Source organism: Triticum dicoccoides, chromosome 3B (assembly GCF_002162155.2).
Source record: "Triticum dicoccoides isolate Atlit2015 ecotype Zavitan chromosome 3B, WEW_v2.0, whole genome shotgun sequence".
Lineage (NCBI taxonomy): Eukaryota > Viridiplantae > Streptophyta > Magnoliopsida > Poales > Poaceae > Triticum > Triticum dicoccoides.
The window spans coordinates 498,272,166-498,299,239 of NC_041385.1; the positions used below are offsets into that span (position 1 = coordinate 498,272,166).

Consider the following 27,074-nt stretch of genomic DNA (forward strand, 5'->3'; position numbering starts at 1 on the left):
ATACAAGATTGAAGACTTCGTCCCGTGTCCGGATGGGACTTTCCTTGGCGTGGAAGGCAAGCTTGGCGATACGGATATGTAGATCCCCTACCTTTGTAACCGACTTTGTGTAACCCTAGCCCTCTCCGGTGTCTATATAAACCGGAGGGTTTTAGTCCGTAGGACGAACAACCATTACAACAATCATACCATAGGCTAGCTTCTAAGGTTTAGCCTCCTTGATCTCGTGGTAGATCCACTCTTGTACTACCCATATCATCAATATCAATCAAGCAGGAGTAGGGTTTTACCTCCATCGAGAGGGCCCAAACCTGGGTAAAAACATCGTGTACCTTGTCTCCTGTTACCATCCGCCTAGACGCACAGTTCGGGACCCCCTACCCGAGATCCGCCGATTTTGACACCGACAGGCATCACTTGGTTGTTCGTTACCATCTTGAGGTTGATCTTGCCCTTGATCTTGTTCACGAGGTTGAGGGCCTTCACTTTGTTCTTCGAAAGCATGTGGGTCTTGGGTTGGTGATGGCTCCACTTGATGGAGCATTGTCCTTCTCCTTCAACCACAAGGGATTCCTCAATGGGTAGGATATGACCAACACCCTTCTTATGGCTTGGGGAGGAATTTCATCACCTACATCACAAGTACCACTTTTCTCCACTTGGGAGCCGTTATTCTCGTCAAACTCCACGTTACACGTCTCCTCAATCAGTCTGGTGGACTTGATGAGGACACGGTAAGCATGAGAGTTTGTAGCATAACCAACAAATATGCCCTCATGAGCTCTAGCCTCAAATTTAGACAAACGAACACCTTTCTTGAGAATGAAACACTTACACTCGAACACCCGGAAGTACTTGAGGTTGGGCTTGTTACCGGTAAGTATTTCATAAGGAGTCTTGTTCAAGCCTTTGCGGTGATAGAGCCGATTGGATGCATGACATGATGTGTTGATGGCTTCGTCCCAAAAGTTGTATGGAGACTTGAACTCCGGCATCATGGTCATTACCGCATCCATCAACGTCGGGTTCTTCCTCTCCGCGACACCATTTTGTTGAGGGGTGTAAGGTGCAGATATTGATGCTTGATCCCCTCATCACTAAGAAACTCATCCAAGGTGTAGTTCTTGAACTTGGTGCCATTGTCACTCCTTATTGTCAAGATCTTTGCATCATGTTGACGTTGAGATTCATTTGCAAAGTCCATGACGGTTTGTTGAGTCTCACTCTTCCTCTTGAAGAAATATACCCAAGTGTATCTTGAATAATCATCCACAATCACCAAGCAATACTTTCTACCCCAAAGACTATCAAAGGATGGAGTGTTGGAAATATGCCCTAGAGGCAATAATAAAATGGTTATTATTGTATTTCCTTGTTAATGATAATTGTCTATTGTTCATGCTATAATTTTATTAACTGGAAACCGTAATACATGTGTGTACATAGACCACAACATGTCCCTAGTGAGCCTCTAGTTGACTAGCTCATTGATCAATAGATGGTTATGGTTTCCTGACCATGGACATTGGATGTCATTGATAATGGGATCACATCATTAGGAGAATGATGTGATGGATAAGACCCAATCCTAAGCATAGCACAAAATCGTGTAGTTCGTTTGCTAAGAGCTTTTCTAATGTCAAGTATCATTTCCTTAGACCATGACATTGTGCAACTCCTGGATACTGTAGGAATGCTTTGGGTGTACCAAACGTCACAACCTAACTGGGTGGCTATAAAGGTGCACTACAGGTATCTCCGAAAGTGTCTGTTGGGTTGGCACGAATTGAGACTGGGATTTGTCACTCCATATGACGGAGAGGTATCTCTGGGCCCACTCGGTAATGCATCATCATAATGAGCTCAATGTGACTAAGTAGTTAGTCACAAGAACATGCATTACGGAACGAGTAAAGTGACTTGCCGGTAACGAGATTGAACGAGGTATTGGGATACCGACGATCGAATCTTGGGCAAGTAACATACCGATTGACAAAGGGAATTGTATACGGGATTGATTGAATCCCCGACATCGTGGTTCATCCGATGAGATCCTCGTGGAACATGTGGGAGTCAACATGGGTATCTAGATCCCGCTGTTGGTTATTGGCCGGAGAACTGTCTCGGTCATGTCTGCATGGTTCCCGAACCCGTAGGGTCTACACGCTTAAGGTTCGGTGACGCTAGAGTTGTTATGGGAAATAGTATGTGGTTACCGAAGGTTGTTCGGAGTCCCAGATGAGATCCCGGACGTGACGAGGAACTCCGGAATGGTCCGGAGGTGAAGATCGATATATTGGACGAAGGCTATTGGAGTCTGGAATTGTTCTGGGAGTACCGGGTGACGACCAGCGTGACCGAAAGGTGTTTCAGAGGCCCCCGGCAAGCGTTGGGGGGCCTTATGGGCCAAGGGGAGGGGGCACACCAGCCCACTAAGGGGTTGTGCACCCCTCCCAACCCCTCTCACGTATCCTGGAGAGGTGGGGGCGCCTCCCCTAGGGCAGATGCCCCTCCCGGCTTGGGGGGCAAGTTTCCTAGGGGTGGGGGCGCCCAAACCCATCTAGGGTTTTCCCTGTGGCCTCAACCCATCCCCTAGGGAACCCTAGGGCGCCTCCTCCACCCCCCTTCCCCCTATATATAGTGAGGGAGAGAGAGGGCAGCCGCACCCTTCCCCTGGCGCAGCCCTCTCCCTCCTCCAACACCTCCTCCTCCTCCGTAGTGCTTGGCGAAGCCCTGCTGGAGAACCACGAGCTCCACCACCACCACGTTGTCGTGTTGTCGGAGTTATCCCTCAACTTCTCCTCTGCCCTTGCTGGATCAAGAAGGAGGAGACGTCCCCGTGCTGTACGTGTGTTGAACGTGGAGGCGCCGTCCATTCGGCGCTAGATCGGATCTTCCGCGATTTGAAGCGCCGCGAGTACGACTCCATCATCCACGTTCTTGTAACGCTTCCGCTTAGCGATCTTCAAAGGTATGAAGATGCTCATCCTCTCCCTCTCTTGTTGCTAGAATCTCCATAGGTTGATCTTAGTGATGCGTAGAAAATTTAGAATTTTTGCTATGTTCCCTAACAGTGGCATCATGAGCTAGGTCTATTACATAGATTCTATGCATGAGTAGAACACAAGTAGTTGTGGGCGTTGGTTTGTTCAATTTGCTTACCGTTACTAGTACTATCTTGTTTCGGCGGTATTGTGGGATGAAGCGACCCGGACCGACCTTACACGTACGCTTACGTGAGACAGGTTCCACCGACTGACATGCACTTGTGGCATAAAGGTGGCTAGCGGGTGCCAGTCTCTCCCACTTTAGTCGGATCAGATTCGATGAAAAGGGTCCTTATGAAGGGTAAATAGCAATTGGCATATCACCGTTGTGGCTTTTGCGTAGGTAAGAAACTTTCTTGCTAGAAACCCATAGCAGCCACGTAAAACATGCAAGAACAATTAGAGGACGTCTAACTTGTTTTTGCAGGGTATGCTATGTGATGTGATATGGCCAAAAGGATGTGATGAATTATATATATGTGATGTATGAGATTGATCATGTTCTTGTAATAGGAATCACGACTTGCATGTCGATGAGTATGACAACCGGCAGGAGCCATAGGAGTTGTCTTAATTTATTGTATGACATGCGTGTCATTGAAAATGCCATGTAATTACTTTACTTTATTGCTAACCGTTAGCCATAGTAGTAGAAGTAATAGTTGGTGAGACAACTTCATGAAGACACGATGCTGGAGATCATGATGATGGAGATCATCGTGTCATGCCGGTAACAAAGGTGATCATGCCGCGCCTCAAAGATGAAGATCAAAGGCGCGAGATGATATTGGCCATATCATGTCACTCTATGATTTGCATGTGATGTTTGTCATGTCTACATCTTATTTGCTTAGAATGACGGTAGCATAAATAAGATGATCCCTCATTAAAATTTCAAGAAAGTGTTCCCCCTAACTGTGCACCGTTGCAAAAGTTCGTTGTTTCTAAGCACCACGTGATGATCGGGTGTAATAGATTCTAACGTTCACATACAATGGGTGTAAGCCAGATTTACACACGCAAAACACTTAGGTTGACTTGACGAGCCTAGCATGTACAGACATGGCCTCGGAACACAAGAGACTGAAAGGTCGAACATGAGTCGTATAGTAGATACGATCAACATGAAGATGTCCACCGATGATGACTAGTCCGTCTCACGTGATGATCGGACACAGCCTAGTTGACTCGGATCATGTATCACTTAGATGACTAGAGGGATGTCTATCTAAGTGGGAGTTCATTAAATAACAGATGAACTTAATTATCATGAACATAGTCAAAAGGTCTTTGCAAATTATGTCGTAGCTTACGCTTTAGTTCTACTGTTTAAGATACGTTCCTAGAGAAAAAAAATAGTTGAAAGTTGATAGTAGCAATTATGCGGACAGGGTCCGTAAACTGAGGATTATCCTCATTGCTGCGCAGAAGGCTTATGTCCTTAATGCACTGCTCGGTGTGCTGAACCTCGAGCGTCGTCTGTGGGTGTTGCGAACATCTGACATACACGTTTTGATGACTACGTGATAGTTCAGTGCGTAATGTTAAATGGTTTAGAATTGAGGCACCGAAGACATTTTGAAACCTCGCAGAACATATGAGATGTTCCAAGAGCTGAAATTGGGATTTCAGGCTCGTGCCCACATCAAGAGGTGTGAGACCTCCGACAAGTTTCTTAAGCCTGCAAACTAAGGGAGAAAAGCTCAATCATTGAGCATGTGCTCAGATTGTCTGAGTACTACAATCTCTTGAATCGAGTGGGAGTTATCTTCCAGATGAGATAGTGATGGTTCTCCAAAGTCACTTCCACCAAGCTACCAGAGATTCGTTATGAACTATAACATATCAGGGATAGACATGATGATCCTTGAGCAATTCGCGATGTTTGACACCACGAAAGTAGAAATCAAGTAGGAGCATCAATTGTTGATGGTTAGTAAAACCACTAGTTTCAAGAAGGGCAAGGGAAAGAAGGGATACTTCATGAAACGGCAATTCAGTTGCTACTCTAGTGAAGAAACCCAAGGTTGAACTCAAACCCCAGACTAAGTGCTTCTGTAATGAGGGGAACGGTCACTGAAGCAGAACTACCCTAGATACTTGGTAGATGAGAAGGCTGGCAAGGTAGACAGAAGTATATTGCATATACATTATATTAATGTGTACTTTACTAGTACTCCTAGTAGCACCAGGGTATTAGATACCGGTTCGGTTGCTAAGTGTTAGTTACTCGAAATAAAAGTTGTGGAATAAACAGAGACTAGCTAAAGGTGAGATGACAATATGTGTTGGAAGTGTTTCCAAGGTTGATGTGATCAAGCATCGCATACTCCCTCTACCATCGAGATTGGTGTTAGACCTAAATAATTGTTATTTGGTGTTTGCGTTGAGCATAGACATGATTGGATTATGTTTATCGCAATACAATTATTCATTTAAGGAGAATAATGGTTACTCTGTTTATTTGAATAATACCTTCAATGGTCTTGCACCTAAAATGAATGGTTTATTGAATCTCGGTCGTAGTGATACACATGTTCATGCCAAAAGATATAAGATAGTAATGATAGTACCACATACTTGTGGCACTGCCATTTGAGTCATATTGATATAAAACACACGAAGAAGCTCCATGTTGATGGATCTTTGGACTCACTCGTTTTTGAAAAGATTGAGACATGTGAACCATGTCTATTGGTATATATGCATGAAGAAACTCCATACAGATGGATCGTTTGGACTCACTTGATTTTGAATCACTTGAGGCATGCAAATCATGACACATGGGCAAGACGACTGAAAGGCCTTGTTTTCAGTGAGATGGAACAAGAAAGCAACTTGTTGGAAGTAATACATTTTGATGTGTGCAATCCAATGAGTGCTGAGGCATGCAGTGGATATCGTTATGTTCTTACTTCACAGATAATTTGAGTAGATGCTAGGTATATTTACTTGATGAAACACAAGTTTGAATTATTGAAAGGTTCAAGTAATTTCAAAGTGAAGTTGAAGATCGTCGTGACAAGAGGATAAAATGTCTATGATATGATCATAGAGATGAATATCCGAGTTACGAGTTTGGCACACAATTAAGACATTGTGGAAATTGTTTCACAACTAACACTGCCTGGAACACCATAGTGTGATGATGTGTCCGAACATCATAACTGCACCCTATTGTATGGTGCACACCATGATGTCTCTTATCGAATTACCACTATTGTTTATGGGTTAGGCATTAGAGACAACCGCATTCACTTTAAATAGGGTACCATGCAATTCCGTTGAGACGACACCGTATGAACTATGGTTTAGAGAAACCTAAGTTGTCATTTCTTAAAAGTTTGGGGCTGCGACGCTTATGTGAAAAAGTTTCAGTCTGATAAGCTCGAACCCAAAGCGGATAAATGCATCTTCACAGGACACCCAAAAACAGTTGAGTATACCTCCTGTCTCAGTTCCGGAAGCAAAAGGGATTGTTTCTAGAATCGGGTCCTTTCTCGAGGAAAAGTTTCTCTCGAAAGAATTGAGTGGGAGGATGGTGGAGACTTGATGAGGTTATTGAACCGTCACTTCAACTAGTGCGTAGCAGGGCACAAGAAGTTGTTCCTATGGCGTCCACACCAATTGAAGTGGAAGCTGATGATATTGATCATGAAACTTCGGATCAAGTCACTACCAAAACTCGTAGGTCGACAAAGATACGTACTACTCCAAAGTGTTACATAATCCTGTCTTGGAGGTCATGTTGCTAGAAAACAATGATCCTACGAGCTATGGAGAAGCAATGGTGGGCCCTGATTCCGACGAATGGCTCAAGGCCATAAAATCCGAGAGAGGATCAATGTATGAAAACAAAGTATAGACTTTGGAAGAACTACTTGATGGTTGTAAGGCTGTTGGGTACAGATGGATTTTAAAAGGAAGACGGACAATGATGGTAAGTATCACCATTAAGAAAGCTTGACTTGCCGTTAAGATGTTTTCCGACAAGTTCAAGGAGTTGACTGTGATGAGACTTTCTCATTCGTAATGATGCTAAGAGTCTGTTGGAATTATATTAGCAGTTACTGCATTATTTATGAAATCTTGCAGATAGGATGTCAAAACATTGTTTCCTCGACAATTTTCTTGAGGAAAGGTTGTACATGATACAACCAGAAGGTTTTGACAATCCTGAAAGATGCTAACAAGTATGCAAAGCTCCAGCAATCCTTCTAAGGACTGGAGTAAGCATCTCGGAGTTGGAATATACACTTTGATGAGATGATCAAAGATTTTGGGTTTATACAAAGTTTATGAGAAACTTGTATTTCCAATGAAGTGAGTGGGAGCACTATAGAATTTCTGATGAGTATATGTTGTTGATATATTGTTGATCAGAAATAATGTAGAATTTCTGGAAAGCATATAGGGTTATTTGAAAAGTGTTTTTCAATGGAAAACCTGGATTAAGCTACTTGAAGATTGAGCATCAAGATCTATAAGGATAGATCAAAATCGCTTAATAATACTTTCAAACGAACACATACCGTGACAAGATTTTGAAGGAGTTCAAAATAGATCGGCAAAGAAGGAGTTCTTGGCTGTGTTATAAGGTGTGAGTATTGAGTAAGACTCAAGACCTGACCACGGCAGAATAGAGAGAAAGGACGAAGGTCGTCCCCTATGTTTTAGACGTAGGCTCTATAGTATGTTATGTTGTGTACCGCACCTGAAGTATGCCTTGCCATGAGTCAGTCAAGGGGTACAAGTGTGATCCAGGAATGGATCACAGGACAATGGTCAAGGTTATCCTTAGTAACTAGTGGACTAAGGAATTTTCTCGATTATGGAGGTGGTAAAAGAGTTCGTCGTAAAGGGTTACGCCGATGCAAACTTTGACACTAATCTGGATGATTCTGAGTAGTAAACCGGATTCGTATAGTAGAACAGTTATTTGGAATAGCTCCAAATAGAGCGTGGTAGTTGCATCTACAAGATGGCATAGAGATTTGTAAAGCACACACGGATCTGAAAGGTTCAGACCCGTTGACTAATAACCTCTCTCACAAGCGAGATATGATCAGACCCCATGGATGTTGAATTCATTACAATCACATAGTGACGTGAACTAGATTATTGACTCTAGTGCAAGTGGGAGACTATTGGAAATATGCCCTAGAGGCAATAATAAAATGGTTATTATTGTATTTCCTTGTTCATGATAATTGTCTATTGTTCATGCTATAATTGTATTAACTGGAAACCGTAATACATGTGTGAATACATAGACCACAACATGTCCCTAGTGAGCCTCTAGTTGACTAGCTCGTTGATCAATAGATGGTTATGGTTTCCTGACCATGGACATTGGATGTCATTGATAACGGGATCACATCATTAGGAGAATGATGTGATGGACAAGACCCAATCCTAAGCATAGCACAAGATCGTGTAGTTCGTTTGCTAAGATCTTTTCTAATGTCAAGTATCATTTCCTTAGACCATGAGATTGTGCAACTCCCGGATACCATAGGAATTCTTTGGGTGTACCAAATGTCACAATGTAACTGGGTGGCTATAAAGGTGCACTACAGGTATCTCCGAAAGTGTCTGTTGGGTTGGCACGAATCGAGACTGGGATTTGTCACTCCGTATGACGGAGAGGTATCTCTGGGCCCACTTGGTAATGCATCATCATAATAAGCTCAATGTGACTAAGTAGTTAGTCACGAGATCATGCATTACGGAACGAGTAATGTGACTTGCCGGTAACGAGATTGAACGAGGTACTGGGATACCGACGATCGAATCTCGGGCAAGTAACATACCAGTAGACAAAGGGAATTGTATACGGGATTGATTGAATCCCCGACATCGTGGTTCATCCGATGAGATCCTCGTGGAACATGTGGGAGTCAACATGGGTATCCAGATCCCGCTATTGATTATTGGCCGGAGAACTGTCTCGGTCATGTCTGCATGGTTCCCGAACCCGTAGGGTCTACACACTTAAGGTTCGGTGACGCTAGAGTTGTTATGGGAAATAGTATGTGGTTACCGAAGGTTATTCGGAGTCCCGGATGAGATTCTGGACATGACGAGGAACTCCGGAATGGTCCGGAGGTGAAGATCGATATATTGGACGAAGGGTATTGGAGTCCGGAATTGTTCTGGGAGTACCGGGTGACGACCAGCGTGACCGAAAGGTGTTTCGGAGGCCCCGGCAAGCGTTGGGGGCCTTATGGGCCAAGGGGAGGGGGCACAGCAGCCCACTAAGGGGTTGTGCACCCCTCCCAACCCCTCTCACGTAACCTGGAGAGGTGGGGGCGCCTCCCCTAGGGCAGCCGCCCCTCCCGGCTTGGGGGGCAAGTTTCCTAGGGGTGGGGGCGCCCAAACCCATCTAGGGTTTCCCCTGTGACAGCCACCCATCCCCTAGGGAACCCTAGGGTGCCTCCTCCACCCCCCTTACCCCTATATATAGTGAGGAAGAGAGAGGGCAGCCACACATTTCCCCTGGCGCAGCCCTCTCCCTCCTCCAACACCTCCTCCTCCTCCGTAGTGCTTGGAGAAGCCCTGCTAGAGAACCACGAGCTCCACCACCACGCCGTCGTGCTGTAAGAGTTCTCCCTCAACTTATCCTCTCCCCTTGCTGGATCAAGAAGGAGGAGATGTCCCTGGGTTGTACGTGTGTTGAACACGGAGGCGTCGTCCGTTCGGCGCTAGATCAGATCTTCTGCGATTTGAATCGCCGCGAGTACGACTCCATCATCCGCGTTCTTGTAACGCTTCCGCTTAGCGATCTTCAAATGTATGAAGATGCTCATCCTCTCCCTCTCTTGTGCTAGAATCTCCATAGATTGATCTTGGTGATGCGTAGAAAATTTAGAATTTCTGCTACGTTCCCCAACATGGAGGCCCAAAGAGATCCATGTGAAGGAGCTCCAAGGGTCTCTTCGAGTAGATGATAGTTGTGGGAGGGTGAGCCTTCTCATGTAGCTTTCCTTCGACACAAGCACTGCAAGCACGATCTTTGGCAAAACTAACATTTGTTAGTCCACGAACATGGTCCCCCTTGAGAAGACTTTGCAAATATCACATATTGATGTGTGCTAAATGGCGATGCCAAAGCCATCCACATCAACTTTAGCCATTTGGCATGTCGCGGTCTTAGTGGGTCGCTCCGAAAAGTTAATCACATAAAGACCGTTCTTGACATGCCCAACAAAGGCTACTTTAAGAGTCTTGCTCCACAAGAGGGCCACGGTATCAATATCAAAGAATGTGGCAAAGCCCATGAGTGCAAGTTGACGAACGGAAAGTAGATTGTATGCAAGGGACTCAACAAGCATGACTTTCTCGATCGTGAGATCATGAGAAATGACAACCTTGCCAAGACCCAATACCTTAGAGGACGAGGCATCACCCCACTCGATGTTGGTGGGCATAGAAGGGATCTCGTGCACGTCCACCACCAAGTCCTTGCTTCCGGTCATATGATTTGTGGCTCCACTATCGAGCAACCATGATCCCCCACCAGAAGCAAACACCTACAAGAGATCAATGCTTGGTTTTAGGTACCCATTTTGTAATGGGTCCTTTGATGTTAGTAACAAGGGTCTTAGGAACCCAAATAGACCATTCAATGTACTCATAAGGAGAACCAACAAATTTAGCATAAACATGCCCATCACTAGCACGGCACAACATGTAAGAGGGGTTAAAGTCGCCGGCTTTGTTGGAAGGGGTGGCATTGCCCTTTTTGACATTACCACCCTTCACATTGTTCTTCTTCTCCTTCGGAGCACCCTCTCCTTCCTTCACAAACATTTGCTTGAGAGGGGGAGGTCGTTTGGTCTTGTCGTTCTTCTTCTTGTTCTTGGAATTGGGTGCAAACCCAACTCCCTCTTTGCCAACAACTTCCTTTTGATTGCTCAAAAGGTCATTGAGGTTCTTCTCACCTTGTATGCACGTCACAAGGCCTCTCTAAAGTTGTTCTTTCAACTTGGCATTCTCCTCCACAAGATGCACATGCTCACAACATGGGTTAGTAGCATTTGCATTATCAATTAATACCAATGAGGAAAGGTGGATTTCTCCTTGGTTAGCTTCACTTGGAGTTGATCATGAGACTCCTTGAGGCTAGCATGAGCACCCTTCAAGACTTTGTGAGCCTTGTCGAGTAAATCAAACTCCTCCTTGAGTCTAGCATGGTCAACCCCAAGTTTAGCCTTCTCAGAATTTAGCACATGAGTTACAACAAGAGCATGATCAAGATCTTTCTTTAATTTGGCATGGTCATTGTTGTGTGACTCCTCAAGAGCCACACAATGCACACGCTCTTCCTCAAGAGCATTAGAGAGATCCGATATCTCATCGGCATAGTCACGACTATGACCTTCCATCTTAGAGATGGTTTCTTCATGAGCCTCGATCATGTCATTGGCTTCACCAAGTTGTTCCAAGAGAGCAAAAAAGTGCTTCTTGGATTTGCCCTTGAGCTTACTCATAAAAGACTCAAACTCATTTACTTCCTCATTAGACCCCTCACTTTCATCAATGCAATCCATGAAGGAGGGATTAGTAATGATGGTAGTTTTGATTTGGGGGTTACCTTGTTGGTGGCTTTATCCATGAGGCAATTGGCGGTGATGTTCTCGTTGGGTGAGTCAAAGAGGGACACCCATGGAGTTGTGGCAATGGCAATGGAGGCCATGGCCATGGCTTCACTATCTTCATCATCATCATCATCCTCATGGTATTCTTCTTGAACCACAAACCCTCTAGTTGGAGTCTTCTTGGTGAAGTTGTTATTGTTGGGGAAAGACTTGGCTTTGTCTTTTCGGATGAGCTTGTCACCATTGTCTTCCCTCTTCTCGTAAGGGCATTCCGCAACAAAATGGCTCACATTGCCACAATTGTAACATGTTCTCACACGTTGCTTGTCGTTGAAGCTACTTGAGTTATTCTTGTTAAAGCTTGGCCTTGAGTTCTTCTTGCTCCAAAATTGCCTTGAAGCAAGAGCCATGTGTTCATGATAATCATACTTAGTATCTTCGGGGTTGCTCTCATCTTCTTCCTCATCATACTCTTCTTCCACACTAACCTAGGCCTTCAAGGCAAGGTTGGGCTTCTTTGCTCTTTGAGAACGTAACACCGCATTGTCAGCGGTCTTGTCCAAGATGCTCATGGCCACAAGCTCATCCAACACTTCACTTGAGGACAAAGTGTGAAAGTCCGGCCTTTGACGAATGACGGAGGACATGGCCTTGTGGTAAGGCATCATGGCCTTGAGAAATTTGCTGCTTGATCCAATTGTCATCTATATCCTTGCTCCCATGATCTCAGAGTGAGACCGCGAGAGTAGCTAATCTCCGATAGAGCTCACTAGGTTCTTCATCTTCTTTCATTGCAAACTCATCGGCTTCATCTTGGACAACTTCATAGTTGGAGCGTTGAATGCTTGTGCTTCCCCTGTAGAGAGAAACAACATATCGCCATGCATCCTTGGCCACGGTGAAGGGTCGGAGATGAGCAAGATCTTCGGGTGGAATTGCATCTTGGATGATGAAGAGAGCATTCTCATTGAATTGATTATCCACGGCTTCTCGAGGGGTGAATTTGCTTCGGTCATGTGGATAAAAACCTTCTTCAATGATTCTACAAAGGTTAGTATTAACATGGTTCAAATGACTCTTAAAGCGATAAACCCAAGAATCAAAGTCCCCATTTTTTTCAATCTTAGGGGGAGGACCGGCATGATTCAAATGAGTGGAAGGAATCGGTCCACCATAAGTAAGTGGAGGTTCCACATGGGAGAAGATGTCGTTGCCATTTTTACCACTAGTAGAAGGAGCCTTTCATCGGATCACCCACGGCTTCAAAGAAGTTAGCATCCGTCACCTTGTTAGTGGGATCACCCACTTTCATCGGCGCGATAGATAGTTTAAGCCCTTCTAAGGATTTATTAAACATGCTTTCAACGTCGGCCGTCATGGAGGTTTTCAATGTGTCCAAAGCCGCATTGAATTTCTCACGAGATACCGCGGTTCCCCCATCGGCCGTAGACGAGACCGGATTCACACCGGAGTGCCCCTCTGCACCGTCTACGGTGTCAACCATACTCTTCGGACGGTGAAGTCCTTAATGAAGAGACGAGGCTCTGATACCAATTGAAAGGATCGATATAGTTGACTAGAGGGGGGTGAATAGGCAACTTACAATTTTGAGCCTTTTCTTTATCAATTTAAACTTTGCATCAAAGTAAGTTGTCTAGATATGTAACTAGGTGAGCAACCTATATGATGCAACAATAACAAGCACACAAGCAAGCAAGAGATGCAACACAATATAAGCTTGCACAAGTAAAGGTACGAAATAACCAAGAGTGGAGCCGGTGAAGACGAGGATGTGTTACTGAAGTTCCTTCCCTTTGAGGGGAAGTACGTCTCCGTTGGAGCGATGTGGAGGCACAATGCTCCCCAAGAAGCCACTAGGGCCACCGTATTCTCCTCACGCCCTCACACAATGCGAGATGTCGTGATTCCACTATTGGTGCCCTTGGAGGCGGCGACCGAACCTTTACAAACAAGGTTGGGGAAATCTCCACAACTTAATTGGAGGCTCCCAACGACACCACGGAGCTTCACCACAATGGACTATGGCTCCGAGGTGACCTCAACCGTCCAGGGTGCTCAAACACCCAAGAGTAACAAGATCCGCAAGGGATTAGTGGGGGGGATCAAATTTCTCTTGGTGGAAGTGTAGATCCGGGCCTTCTCAACCAATCCCTAGAAAATCAACAAGTTTGATTGGCTAGGGAGAGAGATCGGGCGAAAATGGAGCTTGGAGCAACAATGGAGTTTGGGGATGGAAGAGGTGAGTCTTCTTGGAGAAGAAGACCCCTTTATATAGTGGGGGGGGCACATCCAACTGCTATGCAGCCCGCAGCCCGCATCTGGGCGGTACTACCGTTGCTTGAGTGGTAGTACCGCTGCCACAGCGGTACTACCGCTGTGGCAAGCAGGCATAGGGCACCCTTGGTTGAGGGAAGAGGAGTACACGCACTAGGGCGGTACTACCGCCTTGAGAGTGGTACTATCGCCGATAGGCGGTACTGCCGCTTCCTACAGCCGCTGGAAAAACAGGGGAGGGTAGCGAGCTGAGCGGCAGTGGAGCGGAAGTAGGAGCGGTACTACCGCCAATAGGCGGTACTACCACGCCCTACTGCCGTCCCTACTACCGCCCCCTTGCGTGGTCTTTTACGAAAACCCGACACAAAAAAGTCGATACCATAGCAGGGGCGGTAGTACCAGCGGTACTACCGCCGATAGGCAGTACTACCGCCCTGGTCGTGGTACTACTGCTTAGCACAAGGCACCCCTTGTTTTGCACAACATGGAAACTCCAACAGGCAGGAAGAAAGCATGGGTTCAAGGAAATGTGTACGTGATGATTCCACCCATACTCTTCTGAAACGGATCCCCTCTTGATAGTACGATTATCCCTATGACTCGATTCCACCAAAAAGAAACGAAGGAAAATAATCTGTCTAAAGTGAAGTCCTCGAGGGGTAACAATCGCAAAGTGCCCTTATATTAGATCACCTGAAACACTTAGTGCACACGATTAGTCCGCAAACGTATTGTCATCAATCACCAAAACTACTTAAGGGATAAATATGCCCTTACAATAAGCATTCATTAACAATCAGTAAGAAGAGAATGGAGGTGTTGTTGTTCTTGATATTTAGTTTTTTCTTCTTCCTTGGTACTGATGAGGAAAATAATGTCGTACAATCTCACATACTACCTATCTTTTAACTTTTTCTCACACATTTCCTTGTGTTCATCCTTGTGCTCCATGAGTCATTTTGTACTATATTATGTAATCAGTTTACTGCTATATGCCTTTGTTCAGTGCTCCTTGGTTGGATGCACTTGGTAGTAGTATTGTACTAGGCTTCAGATCAATTAGTTTAGGAATTTAGTAAATTCTTTTTTTGTTAAGTTTGATTAATTTTACCAACCTTGGTAGATTTTCCTTTTTGATAAGTTTGCTACTGGTATTTCTCTATGTCGTCATGACAGTTTGAATTTGACATGTTTTACATCATGCTTCTTTACTTCAAAGCATGTGCTACGCTTCAGCCAACTGATTTGGAGGCATCACCGACTGGACATCAGAAGTTGCAAAGCCCCCTCGATGGTGCTTTGGAGCATCGCCACCACTCCCGCAATGCCGGCGATTTGCAACATGGCAGATGTTGTGGTGACAGATGCAGCAGAGATGCCGCGGCGCCCCTCCAATTTTCAGCATGTCGCATGTTGTGTCGGGGTGTGGTGGTGGTGGTCGGCGCCGCCCCTCCTAGTTGCGGCACTCCTCGGCCCTCGCAGGAACGGCTCGTAGTGGTTGTTGCCATGCTTTGCATCATCAGTTGTGGTCATGCGGGCTGGCAGAATCGCAGTGGGTCATGTCTCTGAAGAGGATAACAGGGAGAGTGCGTGTGCCCACTAGGCACATGACAATTGCGCGAGGCACTTGATTCTACATTAAAAATTAGAGTATAGTTTATGTAAGTGGTATGTGAACTAGGAAGAGCAATGGTTGAATTGTGGTCAGTGGAAGAGTGACGGGTGAACTGTAAACAGTGACGTATTGTGAACTAGACGTGTATTTGATGCATAATTTCTTTGAACTATGGGCGTGTTTGGTTGCCGTAGTCTACAGTAACTGCATTGCATAGCCTTCTCAACTCATTCTGGTTATGCAAATGCAGGCTCAAATGCACCATGTGCAAGTTGTTTGGTTGCTTGCATGGGCAGAACCACGCTGCCTGGTGTTTGGTTGCCTGCATGTTAGTGGACAAGCCCAAGGCATGTTGTTTGGTTGTATGCAACGCTTGGTGTGTGGTTACCTCTTTGTGTAGTTGCTGAGGTTACCAGCACACTGCGGCACAATCATGTACCACACATCATAAGCAGAGCAGAGCATCAACTACTTAACAGCATAGTTTAGATAACATAGTACCACACATCATAACGATAGTTCAAATAGTTCAGTGCACTAACCATAAAGGAGACTCGATAGTACTTAGGAAGGAGGTGCCCCAGCCCTAGTCCTTGGCGGCGAAGGCTTCGTCGTGCTTCCCGCACTTGTTGACCACCTCAATGCTATCGTCGTCGAAGATGATGACCTTGAGGGTGTCGGGAGTGAGGAGCTTGAACGTCACCATGTAGCCGATCTTGATCTGATGAACGGCGGCGTAGGTGGCCCAACCCTGATCCAGGGTCACCCTACCGTTCATCATCTTCACCGTCACCTTCCAGGAGCAGCCGATGTTGTTCCTGAGCTTGAACTCCGTCGGCCGCGACGAAGTGCTTGGTGAAGTCCAGGGGCATGGGGATGCACTCAAGCTTCGGTGAAAGGATGACCTTGCAGAAGTGAGTTGGTCCATCCTCCTCATGGTAGTGGTCGTAGTTGCGGCGCTTGTTGCTGGCGGGCTCCTCCATGCTCTCGTCGTCGCCAACCTCGGTCGTCTTCGGTTCTTCCTCGGCGGTGGGCGGCAGCACCACCTCGGGCATTGGATGAACCGGCTGCTTGCCCTTGTTGTCAATGCCCGGGAGCACCTCCGTGCCCATCTCATTGGTCTCCTCGATTTGCACACAGTTCATGGAGTTAGGCACAACATAGAGTTCATGGCTTATTGAAGAGCATGTAGTTAAAACGACATGACTGTCACTCTTCCTCCTCTCCATCGCGCCTATATTTACTCATCCTGCCCACCACTACTTACCCACCCCCTCTCTTCTCTCACTATCAACCTTCCTCCTCTCCATCGCCATGAGCTCCAGCTCCAGCTCCAACACCAACCCCTTCCCTTGGGGTATTGGCTGGAGGGCCTTCTTCCTCTGGTGGTTGGCTGGTGACCGCACCAAGTTCAAGAACACCATGGAGGTGTGCCCGAACTTCGGCTCCATGCCTGACATGCAGAAGGAATCTGATGCAGTGCTCATGAGGGCCACCGCACAAGAGTTGAAGACGCTGATTTCTGACCCAGCGAAGGCGCGATGGCAGTCGACATTATTCGCTAGACCATGAATCAGGTCGTCTCCGATGACGCTAAACAGAGGAAGAAGTGGTCCAAGTACAAGAACTACTGGGCTCCTAATGACCGCCATGCCGCAGTGTACTGGGAGATGGCAATCGTGCCGCCGGCAGTCATGGGTGGGGAGCCTAAGGAGGAGGAAGAACTGGTGCAGATGCCAGCGAGGGCGCCGGAGCTAGGCCGTCGTACTTGGTAGATCGACCTCGACTCAGCCGAGGACGACGACGACGACCCACCGCCCCGCACGACGATGAACAAGAAGATGAAGGCCAGCCACTCGACCCGCCGCTCCGCACACCCGTGACGACCGCCGCGGTTAGCTAGTGTCCGTTGTGTACCCCCAATCCCCATTCTACTCCATCCGCATCTACCTCTATTCCGATCTTGCATGAACTCGTATGAACTAGTATGAACTACTATGAACTGCCATGCTTATCTGCCTCTATTCCCCATTCCCCTCTCCGTTGTGGATCGAATCTACCGCCGGATCGAACGCGAAAAAGTAGTGCATGACGAACAGAGAAGTGCTTACCGCCAATGCCGCAGGCCAGGTGATGATCCGCTCGTCGGTAATGGAGTTCAGTGGTCTTCTTGCTCTCCTCCGACCCGCCGCCGCCGGTGAGAGTTGGGAGAGTGGGGGAGAGTGGAGAGATGGGACGGTGAGAGGCGGTGAGGCTAATAACTGACGGTGCTTCGGGAAGCAACGCGGCTTCTCGAGCGTGGTCGCGCGCGCGCAACCGCCGCCGCCCATGTGCACCGCTCGGGCCCGGCCCTGGAGAAACTACCGATTCGAGCATTCCCAGGGAGTCAGGCCCAGGATTGCTTTAAGGTTCGTGCCATGTGGGCCGAACAGTAAAAGCGAGCAACCAATCGGTCCGTTTGCATCCCGTGCGAGACTGGCCGGGCCTCATGCAAGCAACCAAACATGCCCTATGTGGTGAACTGATGTACAAGTTTGTGGTTGCTGGATGGGTTGGACCCACGGGTTGAACCAACACTTGAAATTGTTTGGACCAACCAAGAACGTTCATTCGCCAAGTACTACATATTCAGGGAGCGTTCGGTTTCCAAATACATGCGTGAGCACAATGAATGCGTGAGCGTTCGGTTTCGAAGGGTTGGTCGGTGCATCTCCAGCTGCTCCGCTGCACAATGAATGCCACGAGTCCACATTGCCCCATCTCCATGAGCTCAATATGGTACTGATGAGGTTGTAGTGCGTACCCAGACAAGAGGCACAATGTTGTGTTAATGATGCTTAGAACAGCCTGGTTGAATCGGACCTTTTTTTCTTTTTTCGAAACACGATTCTTTAGGACCCGATTCATTAAAAATGGTCGAAAAGAATTGTGCGGTTAATTAACAAAAAATCGAGCGAAAACCGTCACAACATGCTCGCAAAAACAAGGCACACAGGGTGACCTGGCAACCCACACAAGAACGCACACACGCCGCCGAGGAGAAGAGTGTCGTCGAGGTTGCATCCCGGCGTCATCGTCATCACACCTCCGCGAGGGCGACTCCGACTTCCTCATCGACAACCACCGAAGAAGCCCTCACCGTAAACAAGCGTCGAGGCTTGTGCCGGCCGATGCCAACAGTTAGCCACACGCGCCGGCGAGCAGGAAGCTCCGACTCTGACGACGAGCATTGCGGGAGAAAAGTGTTGGTCTTGCGCCGAGCCAGCGCCACAGCCGACCAACCGTCTCGTGTCATCGTCATCGCAAGGGTCCCTCCTCAGCAACTCCGACTTTAGGAAGACAAAATGATGCACGGCGACTCCTTAAACACGCTGGAAGAGACCGAGTACCAAGAACCATCAGCAAACCTGACTCCGCCCAAAACCGCCATCTTTGCCACATACAAGAAGCCCACAAACATCCGCATTGCCGGACGGGCACCTGCCGACCGCAATGTTGTGGTCCAGCCCATGGAGCGCGCAAACGGGATCCGACGCTCTTCAAGGCGACGCCCCCAAAGAGGGAAGCGACGATGTCGACGCCGTCGACCGGCCTAACCGGGCCTTAGGCTTTCACCCGAAGAGCAAGATCCGAGGGTGAAGGAGGATATTGGTCTCCTCGACGACGCCTCTAGGAAGGTAAACCAATGCCAACAGGCGCCGACGCCACCGGCCGACAAGATCCCGGCAAGCTTTCACCTGGAGAACCCAACACCACCGGCACCCCCACGCACAGCAACTCCACTGACCCGCCCACCTCCATCAGCGCCACCGCATCAGCAGCACCGGGGAGCCACCATGAACCACTCGCTGCCGGCAAGGAACACCAGCGAGCCAGACGAGGGCGTTGTTGCCCCGTCCTGACACGCGAGGCAGGAGCTGCCGGACCGCAGCCCCGCATCCCGCCGACATCGCCACCCGCTGGAGGCCCTGCCTGGAGCCGACCAACCGCAAGATGTTGTAGCCTACCGCCGGCGACGCCGCCATGCCGTGCCGCACAATAGGGCGAGACCCTCCCCACCGTGAGATCCCGTCGTTGGACAGAGAAGAGCCCCGCCGCCCGGCGGCCTCCTCCGGCAACGGCGAGGGAAGGTATGGGGCAAAGGGGGCTGCTAGGGATCCGCCCGTGGTGGTGGCACGGGCGATGCGGGGGACGGGGTGGGTTGTCGATGAAATTTTCGTTTCGAATCGGATTTGGAGAGCTCGATCTCACGCTAGAGTAAGGGGGTATTGTTGTGCAAGGGGGGCGGTGCACGTGTTTCCTTCCATGCCTGCTGGTCACCGTGCACCGTGCTTGAGGTTGATGGAGTCGGACCTACGCAGAACTGGTGCAGGTGTCACGCACTGACCCACAGACGGCACAAGAACCATAAACGACGCATATCTCTGAAACTGAAACTAATGCTGCACAGACATGGCACTGTAAATAAAAGGCATTACAGACTGAAATACTCCCACATGAAAGAATACCCTTGCACGCACAGATCTCCATACACCATTTAAGCACGGTGGCCCACGGCACAAAACAAAATATAGACATCGATCGAAATATACCATGCATCGATCTGCCGCTTAATTATTTCAGTATCGTTACTAACCTGTTGTACGTCCTACTTTTCTCCATCCACTTCTGTCACATGGTCAGTTTGTGTGTCAGTTTTTTTTTAAAGTGTCTTCCCGTTTGAATGCCTCCCCCTCGTTGCAACTCTATCCTAGATATTCTCCCATTCTATTTAACGATTTACATGCTTGATATCTTCTAAAATGAAATTTTGCGTTATAACTATTTGAACATATGTGTTTATACCGACGAGATATTTTAAACAAGACCTATAGAAAACTCGATGAAACTTGGTACATACAGTAGTTTTTACATTTTCATAAGGCCTCTCCACGTTCCATATTTGAATTTTATAATTTGTAAAAATATATTCAAGAGTGATGTTATTTCAATGTTCTCTTCACAAGGAACATAAATATGCAAATTTATCATAAATCAAACTTACAGTTCAAAAGATAAAATAAATTTAAATTTTAGAATCATATGAAAAAGAAACCTGAGTGAGCGTAGTACTACTCGTCTCTACTTTTGTGAGTGAGAGGAGAGATATTGCAGGTATAACTACGGGGAAAAGTAGTCAGGAGAAATAGTGACCGATTGATATGACATAAATTAAGTAGAACAAGTGGTCATCAATTCAGGTTAACTAAGCAAACACAGCGACCAGATGCATGCAGCTATCCGAATCTCAAAGAAAACCAGTGGCTGATACATGCACGATATATACCATGCATGGTAGAATGTCTTCTCTCCAAAACATAGCAGGCGTGTCCGCAGCAATAGGGAGCTAGAGCGACACAGTGGCCCCACGGCACACACCAAAAGGAGGTTGCCTCACCTACACATTAAAGCAACAGCGGAGACAACTACTGTGCATTTATAACAAAATGCACCACAGCAACTGTTTGATGACCAGCCATATCACCTGAACTGCACACTCACGCTTGTATAAGGTGCATTGCCAGTAGAAAGCCTGTCAGTGCTCTCGTGCTTACCCTCCAGGCTGACTTCATGCTTGACAATTAAGGTGTGGCTGCTACTTCCAATTATTAGTTGCACCTCCCCTAGTACCTGAACCTCATCACTGGCAGACACAGCGAGTACATGGCGATCAAGCGGTAGACTCACTGTCAAATAGGTTGCTTCCTGATTGCCTGACTCAATAGGCATGGAAAACCTGAGCCAATCAAGCCTCTCGCGGTCGAATAGTTTGACTCCTTGGCTAAACCTCTTGATCATCGCCGTGATACCACCATATACTGCTGAACGCAGCCTTACTGTTTCTTGCGGGCAAGGAAAATGCAGCTTTAACTGCACGTTCGCCTCCACAGCATGAGTTAGCACCGCATAGCTCACATCCAAGTGTCGACCTTGGATTGTCGTGATCCTGTGATTGGTCACCGTGTTTTTTTCCCTTCCATCCCATTCAAATTCCCATTGAGCCGCATCGCCCTTTTCCTCAACAGTTTTCCGGGGGATATCAACTTGAAGGAAACCTGTATCAGCTGGAATCGCTGCTTCAAAAGGCCCCGTCAAAGTCAACATGCCACCCTTCAAATTTGCTTCCCTGTCCTCATAACCATAGATGTACTGGCTGTGACATCCATCGAACAGAGCAATAGTGCCAAGGATGGGGGAGTCAGCATTGATGGAAAATATTTCGACCAAAGGTCGGATGTAATACTGCTTCATCAATTGGTCAGAAATGCGGTCTACAGCACTGGTTCCACTGCCAGAGTCTGCAGCATCAACTACCTCATCGCTGCCACCACCAGAAAAGCCTCCTCCCCTTCCAAACTCACCGCCACCAGAAAAGCCTTCTCCCCTTCCAAACTCACCGCCACCAGAATAGTCTTCGCCCTCTCCGCATTCATCACCACCAACAGGGCCATCTCCCGCTCCAGAGTCACCTTCACCAGGAGGGACTTCTTCCTTTTCTTCTCCTCCTCTGTTTTTCTGTTCTTCTCCTTGTGCATGTTCTTGGTTTAAAATAAGCGCTACAGCAGCGGCAGCTAACTCTATATTAGTGATTCCGAGTGCCACCAAGAATCTCTTTTCTGACCAGTTAAAGCTCGTATCACGGGACCAGCTATGCATTCCATTTGAAATATGCTTCCAGTTCCATATATAATCCACTAACTTTCCAATCAAGTTAAACCGTTGTTGGCGGGCCCAGTTGATATTCATGTGATCATGATTATGAAAGAGCCTTGTTGGCTCGCATAATCTCAGTGCAATTCCAGCACACGCACGTAGGACAGACGCCAAGTATGTATCATGTGTGTGGTCAGTAAGCCAACGCACATCAGGGTAGTCAAGGAGCAAAGATGCATCATCCTTCATATTTTCTGGCGACAGGTTCAGTTGGCACATGGCTATTTTTACCACTTCATTGTCAGGTCTGGGATCACCGAATTTAGTGCCACACACCATGTTGGCATAGCTGGTGCCGGCTTCTAAGAAGGTTGAATCTGGGATGAGTTGAACACTACCAATGTTGTAGCTATCCGGCTGCTTGCTATAACCTAGCTCATACCACTTCCCATGTTTATTCTGGAAACCCACGAAATATACATTGTCTCCTCTGACAGCAAGAATCAACACTAAATCCTCCCCTAGTACGAGATGGATTAGCACCCATCTTGATGGCTGTGCTCCAGGCCTTTGCTTCTCCAGAACAGGACGGTCTTTAATGGTCTTAGCATCATTGTGCTCAGAGAGCACCTTACGGAGCTTGTCAATAAACTCATTGTAATCATTCAGATCACCTGACTGAATATTATAAGTGATTCTCACAGCATCGTTCCATTTCAATCGCTTGCAACTGCTCAAAAGGGTAGATAACCATTATCAGCAACTATAGCAAAGACCAAAGGTGGCCTGACAGCAAAACAACCATATGACTCTATTCATTGTGGATTGCATTAATGGTATGTTAATAACATAGGCCTGTGCCAACTATCACAGAAGAAGTTAACCTTTCGAGTATAGCGATCCTCTCCATAATGTCGGCAGTCAAGAGGGCGGGGTCAGCATACTTGGGCCGGTTTTTTTGCTCCTCCTCTTTCTCATCAAGCCATTTTTGTATACTGGAACAATGAAGTTTAGCCTACATAACAAACAAACAAATAGATCATTGTACATGATTTATCAAGAAATCATCGAATTTTAACCATGTCTTTATGGTTTACCTCGGCGTTGTCAATTGACTCCACAAACACCAAACATTTCTTCAAATCCTCAATGAGGCGAGGTCTCTTTTTAGACTCATTGTACCGTGTCTCCATAGGTTCACCGATCTGCAAGAGGCCGCACATTTGTGTCATGTCGAAACTGACAGGACATAAAAAATGAAATGCAACCATCAAATAGTGAAAATAGCGTGGCGTACCCCTTTAAGTTTGGCAAGCATATCAACGTAGTCATCGATGTCGTGCTGTCCAGACAATGAATCTTTAGTGGCTTCCAAGGTCTTTGTAAATGATACTTTATCTTCAACTTCCATATATTGATCGTACTTTGTGCCACTTAGCTACGAAATAACTAATGTCAGAGATTTTACATTATTTCCAGAAGAGTGAAAAACAAGGAATGGATGGAACCTTTTGAAGAGTACTAGTTATGTAACCCAAGACATCATTCTTTATTGCCTCCAGTTTAGCAAAATCTCTCTCTTTCTCCTTAGTCGTGAGCATATCTTCGGTCCCCATTTCACCATCAAATTCAAGCTCTGCAAATTCAACCTAGAATTTAATAGGAATGAAGTTAGTTTATTTGCACATGCGAAACAGACAATATCTTACTTCCTAAAGTAAAAAATGACATTGCTTTTCTTTCTAATACAAAACAACACTTTGGTATCATTCCTTTTTTTTTGGCATGAAAGTCACAGATGGAACTTCAAAGTCAGTAACATTCATATGAAAAAACAATAAACATAATTACGATATGCCCAGGTAAAAGCTAGCCACAAGGCTCAGCTTGTAAGTCAAGGAGCACATTGCAGGTATTAAGGAATATCTTACGTAACTGGTTCAACTGATAGTTTCCCATAGTCGTCAATAGTGAACTGGACCTCTGAAGTTGTGTTTCCACCACTGTTGGAAGGCCATTTGAACTACGTATACAAAATGTAAACATTGAGAATAATGTGGCCAATATTTAGATTCATGGACTATGATAAATAGCGAAGACGAAAACTCAAAACTGTACCTTGCATCTGCATATCTTTGTAGGAGTTTTTGATTTCTCAGAAAATGCATATACGCTGAGCTTAGATGCATCAGGCGTAACAGATACAGATTGAGTGCATGGCCATGAAGCACCTTCCTTGAAAAGCTGGGTATGGTTGTCACCATTTTGAAGATTTTGCAGCCAACACACGGTAATCGAGAACGGGAATTGATCAATAATCTGCACAATGTAGCAAAACAAGGGTCAAGTAATATGCTAAAAAGGTAAACAAAACAAGGATCAGTTAATAGTGGTTCTCTTTCTCTAAAGCTGCCTCTATGCCCATGGGTGACGACAATACTAAGGACGTAACTTGAGAACAAAAGGGCTTCGGATAATTAGATGGCAAGGGGTTACAGATTTGAGAGAATACAATAAAAAAGAGGATGCGGAAGACAAGTGTATACATGAGTGATGACAAGTTGACAATGATGGATATAAGCAGTCGGCTGGATAATTGTTGTGGACCTTGAGAAGTTACAGAATTTAGCAGGTACGTAAGCGTGGTATTCCTATTATTCACAAGATTGAGGATCACATTACCTTAAGCCCCAGCATACTTTTCATTTTCTTCGAAACAACTTTATCGGGTGTCTTCTGGTTTGTGTTACCACGGAGAGCAGACTGTAGGGCACAGCCCTTAGCAACACTAAAGTTCGCAAACTTGCTATCCATGAAAGGCGCTTCTCCAAAGAACTCGGTAAGTATATCAATGATTGCAGGAACAGCACTGCCTGAACCTGTGACAACAGATTCAATTTTTGCAAGCTTCTCCTTTGAATTTAAGCCGGCTTCTTCCAAAGCTTTTTTAAGTAGGCTATTCATGCCAACCAGCGCTTTGTGACATATTTGACTGAAATCTGCTTTAGTTAACTCAAGACGATCTTCTTCCCCCTTCATTAAATTTTCAAGCAAAATTTCTGCATTAGACTGACCCTTGCATATTGTTTTCTTCACCCTTTCGCACTGATTGAAAAGCTTGATGCGGGCATGCTTATTTTGTATAACATTGATTTTTTGTTTATCTCGTAACTGCTTGGTGAAGTGCTCAAAGATGAGCATATCCAACTGCTTCCCACCAAGAGAGCTGTCACTTCCGTATGACAGAACTTAAAGCTCACCTTTCTTGAGCTCACCTTTCTTGAGCTCACCTTTCTTGTAATGTACAAAGGAAATTTGCATTCTAGAAAACCCAACATCTATGATGGCTATAAATCGCTCAGTTTTTCCCAGATTCTTTGAGTTGTAGTGCAGATATGCCAACGCTGTCGCTGTTGTCTCATGCAGCAGCCATGGATCAAGCCCTGCAATCTTTGCTGCATTACATACCGCATTTCTCTGCGGCACCGTGAAATATGCCGGCACTCCGATGCAGCATTTCTCCTCTTCCTTTTCCTCCTTGATGGACCTTAGACAAGACATGGCTTTCATTTTCAGATGGGAGAATATCATGCCTAACAGCTCCGCTGGTTTAAAGGCATGGTGATTCACATCAACAAGAACATATCCATCATCGCCTTCTCTGACTGAGAAAGGTGTAAAATTTAAATCAAGTTCATTAAATTTTACACCAATCAGTTGCTTGATACCATATATCAAATTGTCAGCTTCAGCCTGGCTCACATTGTTGTATTCTTCCTGAGCGTCACTATCCTTGGGAATACCTGGGTTGCGCCCCACAATCCGTTCTTTCTCCGTAAAGTGCACAGCTGAAGGGGTGTTTGTGCCTACAATATCAATTCCACCTTTTCCTTCCTTCCATACTGCTATTGTGCAGTCTTCACCGAAATCAAAGCCTATTATTCTCATTGCTGCAGATCAATCCATGCAAAAAATAAAAAGTTAATGAGTTAGTTTAAATGCAAAATGTAAAATCTGCAACTGGCTTTAGCTTAAGTAAAACTGTCTTTCCAACAACAACAAAAACACACTTAATATCGTTAATATGCAGGCACACGTACAAGGAGGTTGCAGCAAAGCGTTTATCTTGCTACTAACACAGCTACACAATACGTATATCTCGTAATACTTCTGGATGGCTTAAGGATGTATGTTCTTACCAAAAAAAAAGGTTGTGCATTCTTGATGCAACATTATCGTGGAGCCTCAACACTAGAGGTGTAATTACCATGGTGAAGACGTAATTATCATGCTCTATGGTGATAAAGATGTCAAATGATGTAGTAACCACAGAGGTTACTACTTACCGATATGCCCATGATGTACATGCAACGATGGTAGTTAGGATTTTTTTACATGAAAGATATGCAAGTAGAATGGCAACAATTGTATTAAGCAGGAAGCACTCGCATCAATTGATTTAGCTCAATCGCATCAGTTCAATGGCATAAATTTTGTAGGCAGGAAGCAATTGCATCAACAAAAAAGAACAATATTAAGCTTGAAGCAGTGGTTACTACCTTATTCACTTGCTGGACAGATGAGGTACGGGGGATTGGAGAAGATCGCTGATGGCCGGGTCGTCCTGAAGATTGAAGTGCCTAACTGCAGTGGGCGCGCACCGTGCAGCCCGGGGGCAGTGCGCCGCAGTGCTGACTGCAGCTGGCCGACTCCCGGCTGAGTGGCTGAACACAGCCCACAGCCCCACAGGCCACAGGAGTTTGCGGCGAGGGACGGGAGGGGAGCGGCGACCCGGCGAGGAGAGAGGGGGGGGCGAGCCGTCCA

The 27,074-nt window shown here is 46.2% G+C and overlaps 1 protein-coding gene across 1 annotated transcript; it reads right to left on the minus strand.

Annotated features, from left to right (window-relative positions):
- Nucleotides 1-20,733: 20,733 nt before the first annotated feature.
- On the minus strand, nucleotides 20,734-27,068 carry LOC119276738. The gene is made up of 9 exons (XM_037557880.1): nucleotides 26,810-27,068; nucleotides 24,933-26,200; nucleotides 24,369-24,569; nucleotides 24,187-24,273; nucleotides 23,759-23,899; nucleotides 23,548-23,688; nucleotides 23,348-23,455; nucleotides 23,135-23,265; nucleotides 20,734-22,980 (listed from the first exon to the last, which is right to left on the minus strand). Exons 2-9 carry the CDS (start codon nucleotides 25,449-25,451, stop codon nucleotides 21,078-21,080), a joined length of 3,231 nt encoding a protein of 1,076 aa, XP_037413777.1. The 5' UTR covers nucleotides 25,452-26,200; nucleotides 26,810-27,068; the 3' UTR covers nucleotides 20,734-21,077.
- Nucleotides 27,069-27,074: the final 6 nt, after the last annotated feature.

Bases quoted from the DNA above. Each gene is read 5' to 3' on its own strand.
- LOC119276738 (XM_037557880.1), bottom strand. From the start codon at position 25,451: ATGCTCATCTTTGAGCACTTCACCAAGCAGTTACGAGATAAACAAAAA. The intron at 24,274-24,368 runs GTACAGTTTTGA...TTGTATACGTAG, and splicing joins CAAAGATATGCAGATGCAAG to TTCAAATGGCCTTCCAACAG. The intron at 23,456-23,547 runs GTACGCCACGCT...GGCCTCTTGCAG, and splicing joins TGCTTGCCAAACTTAAAGGG to ATCGGTGAACCTATGGAGAC.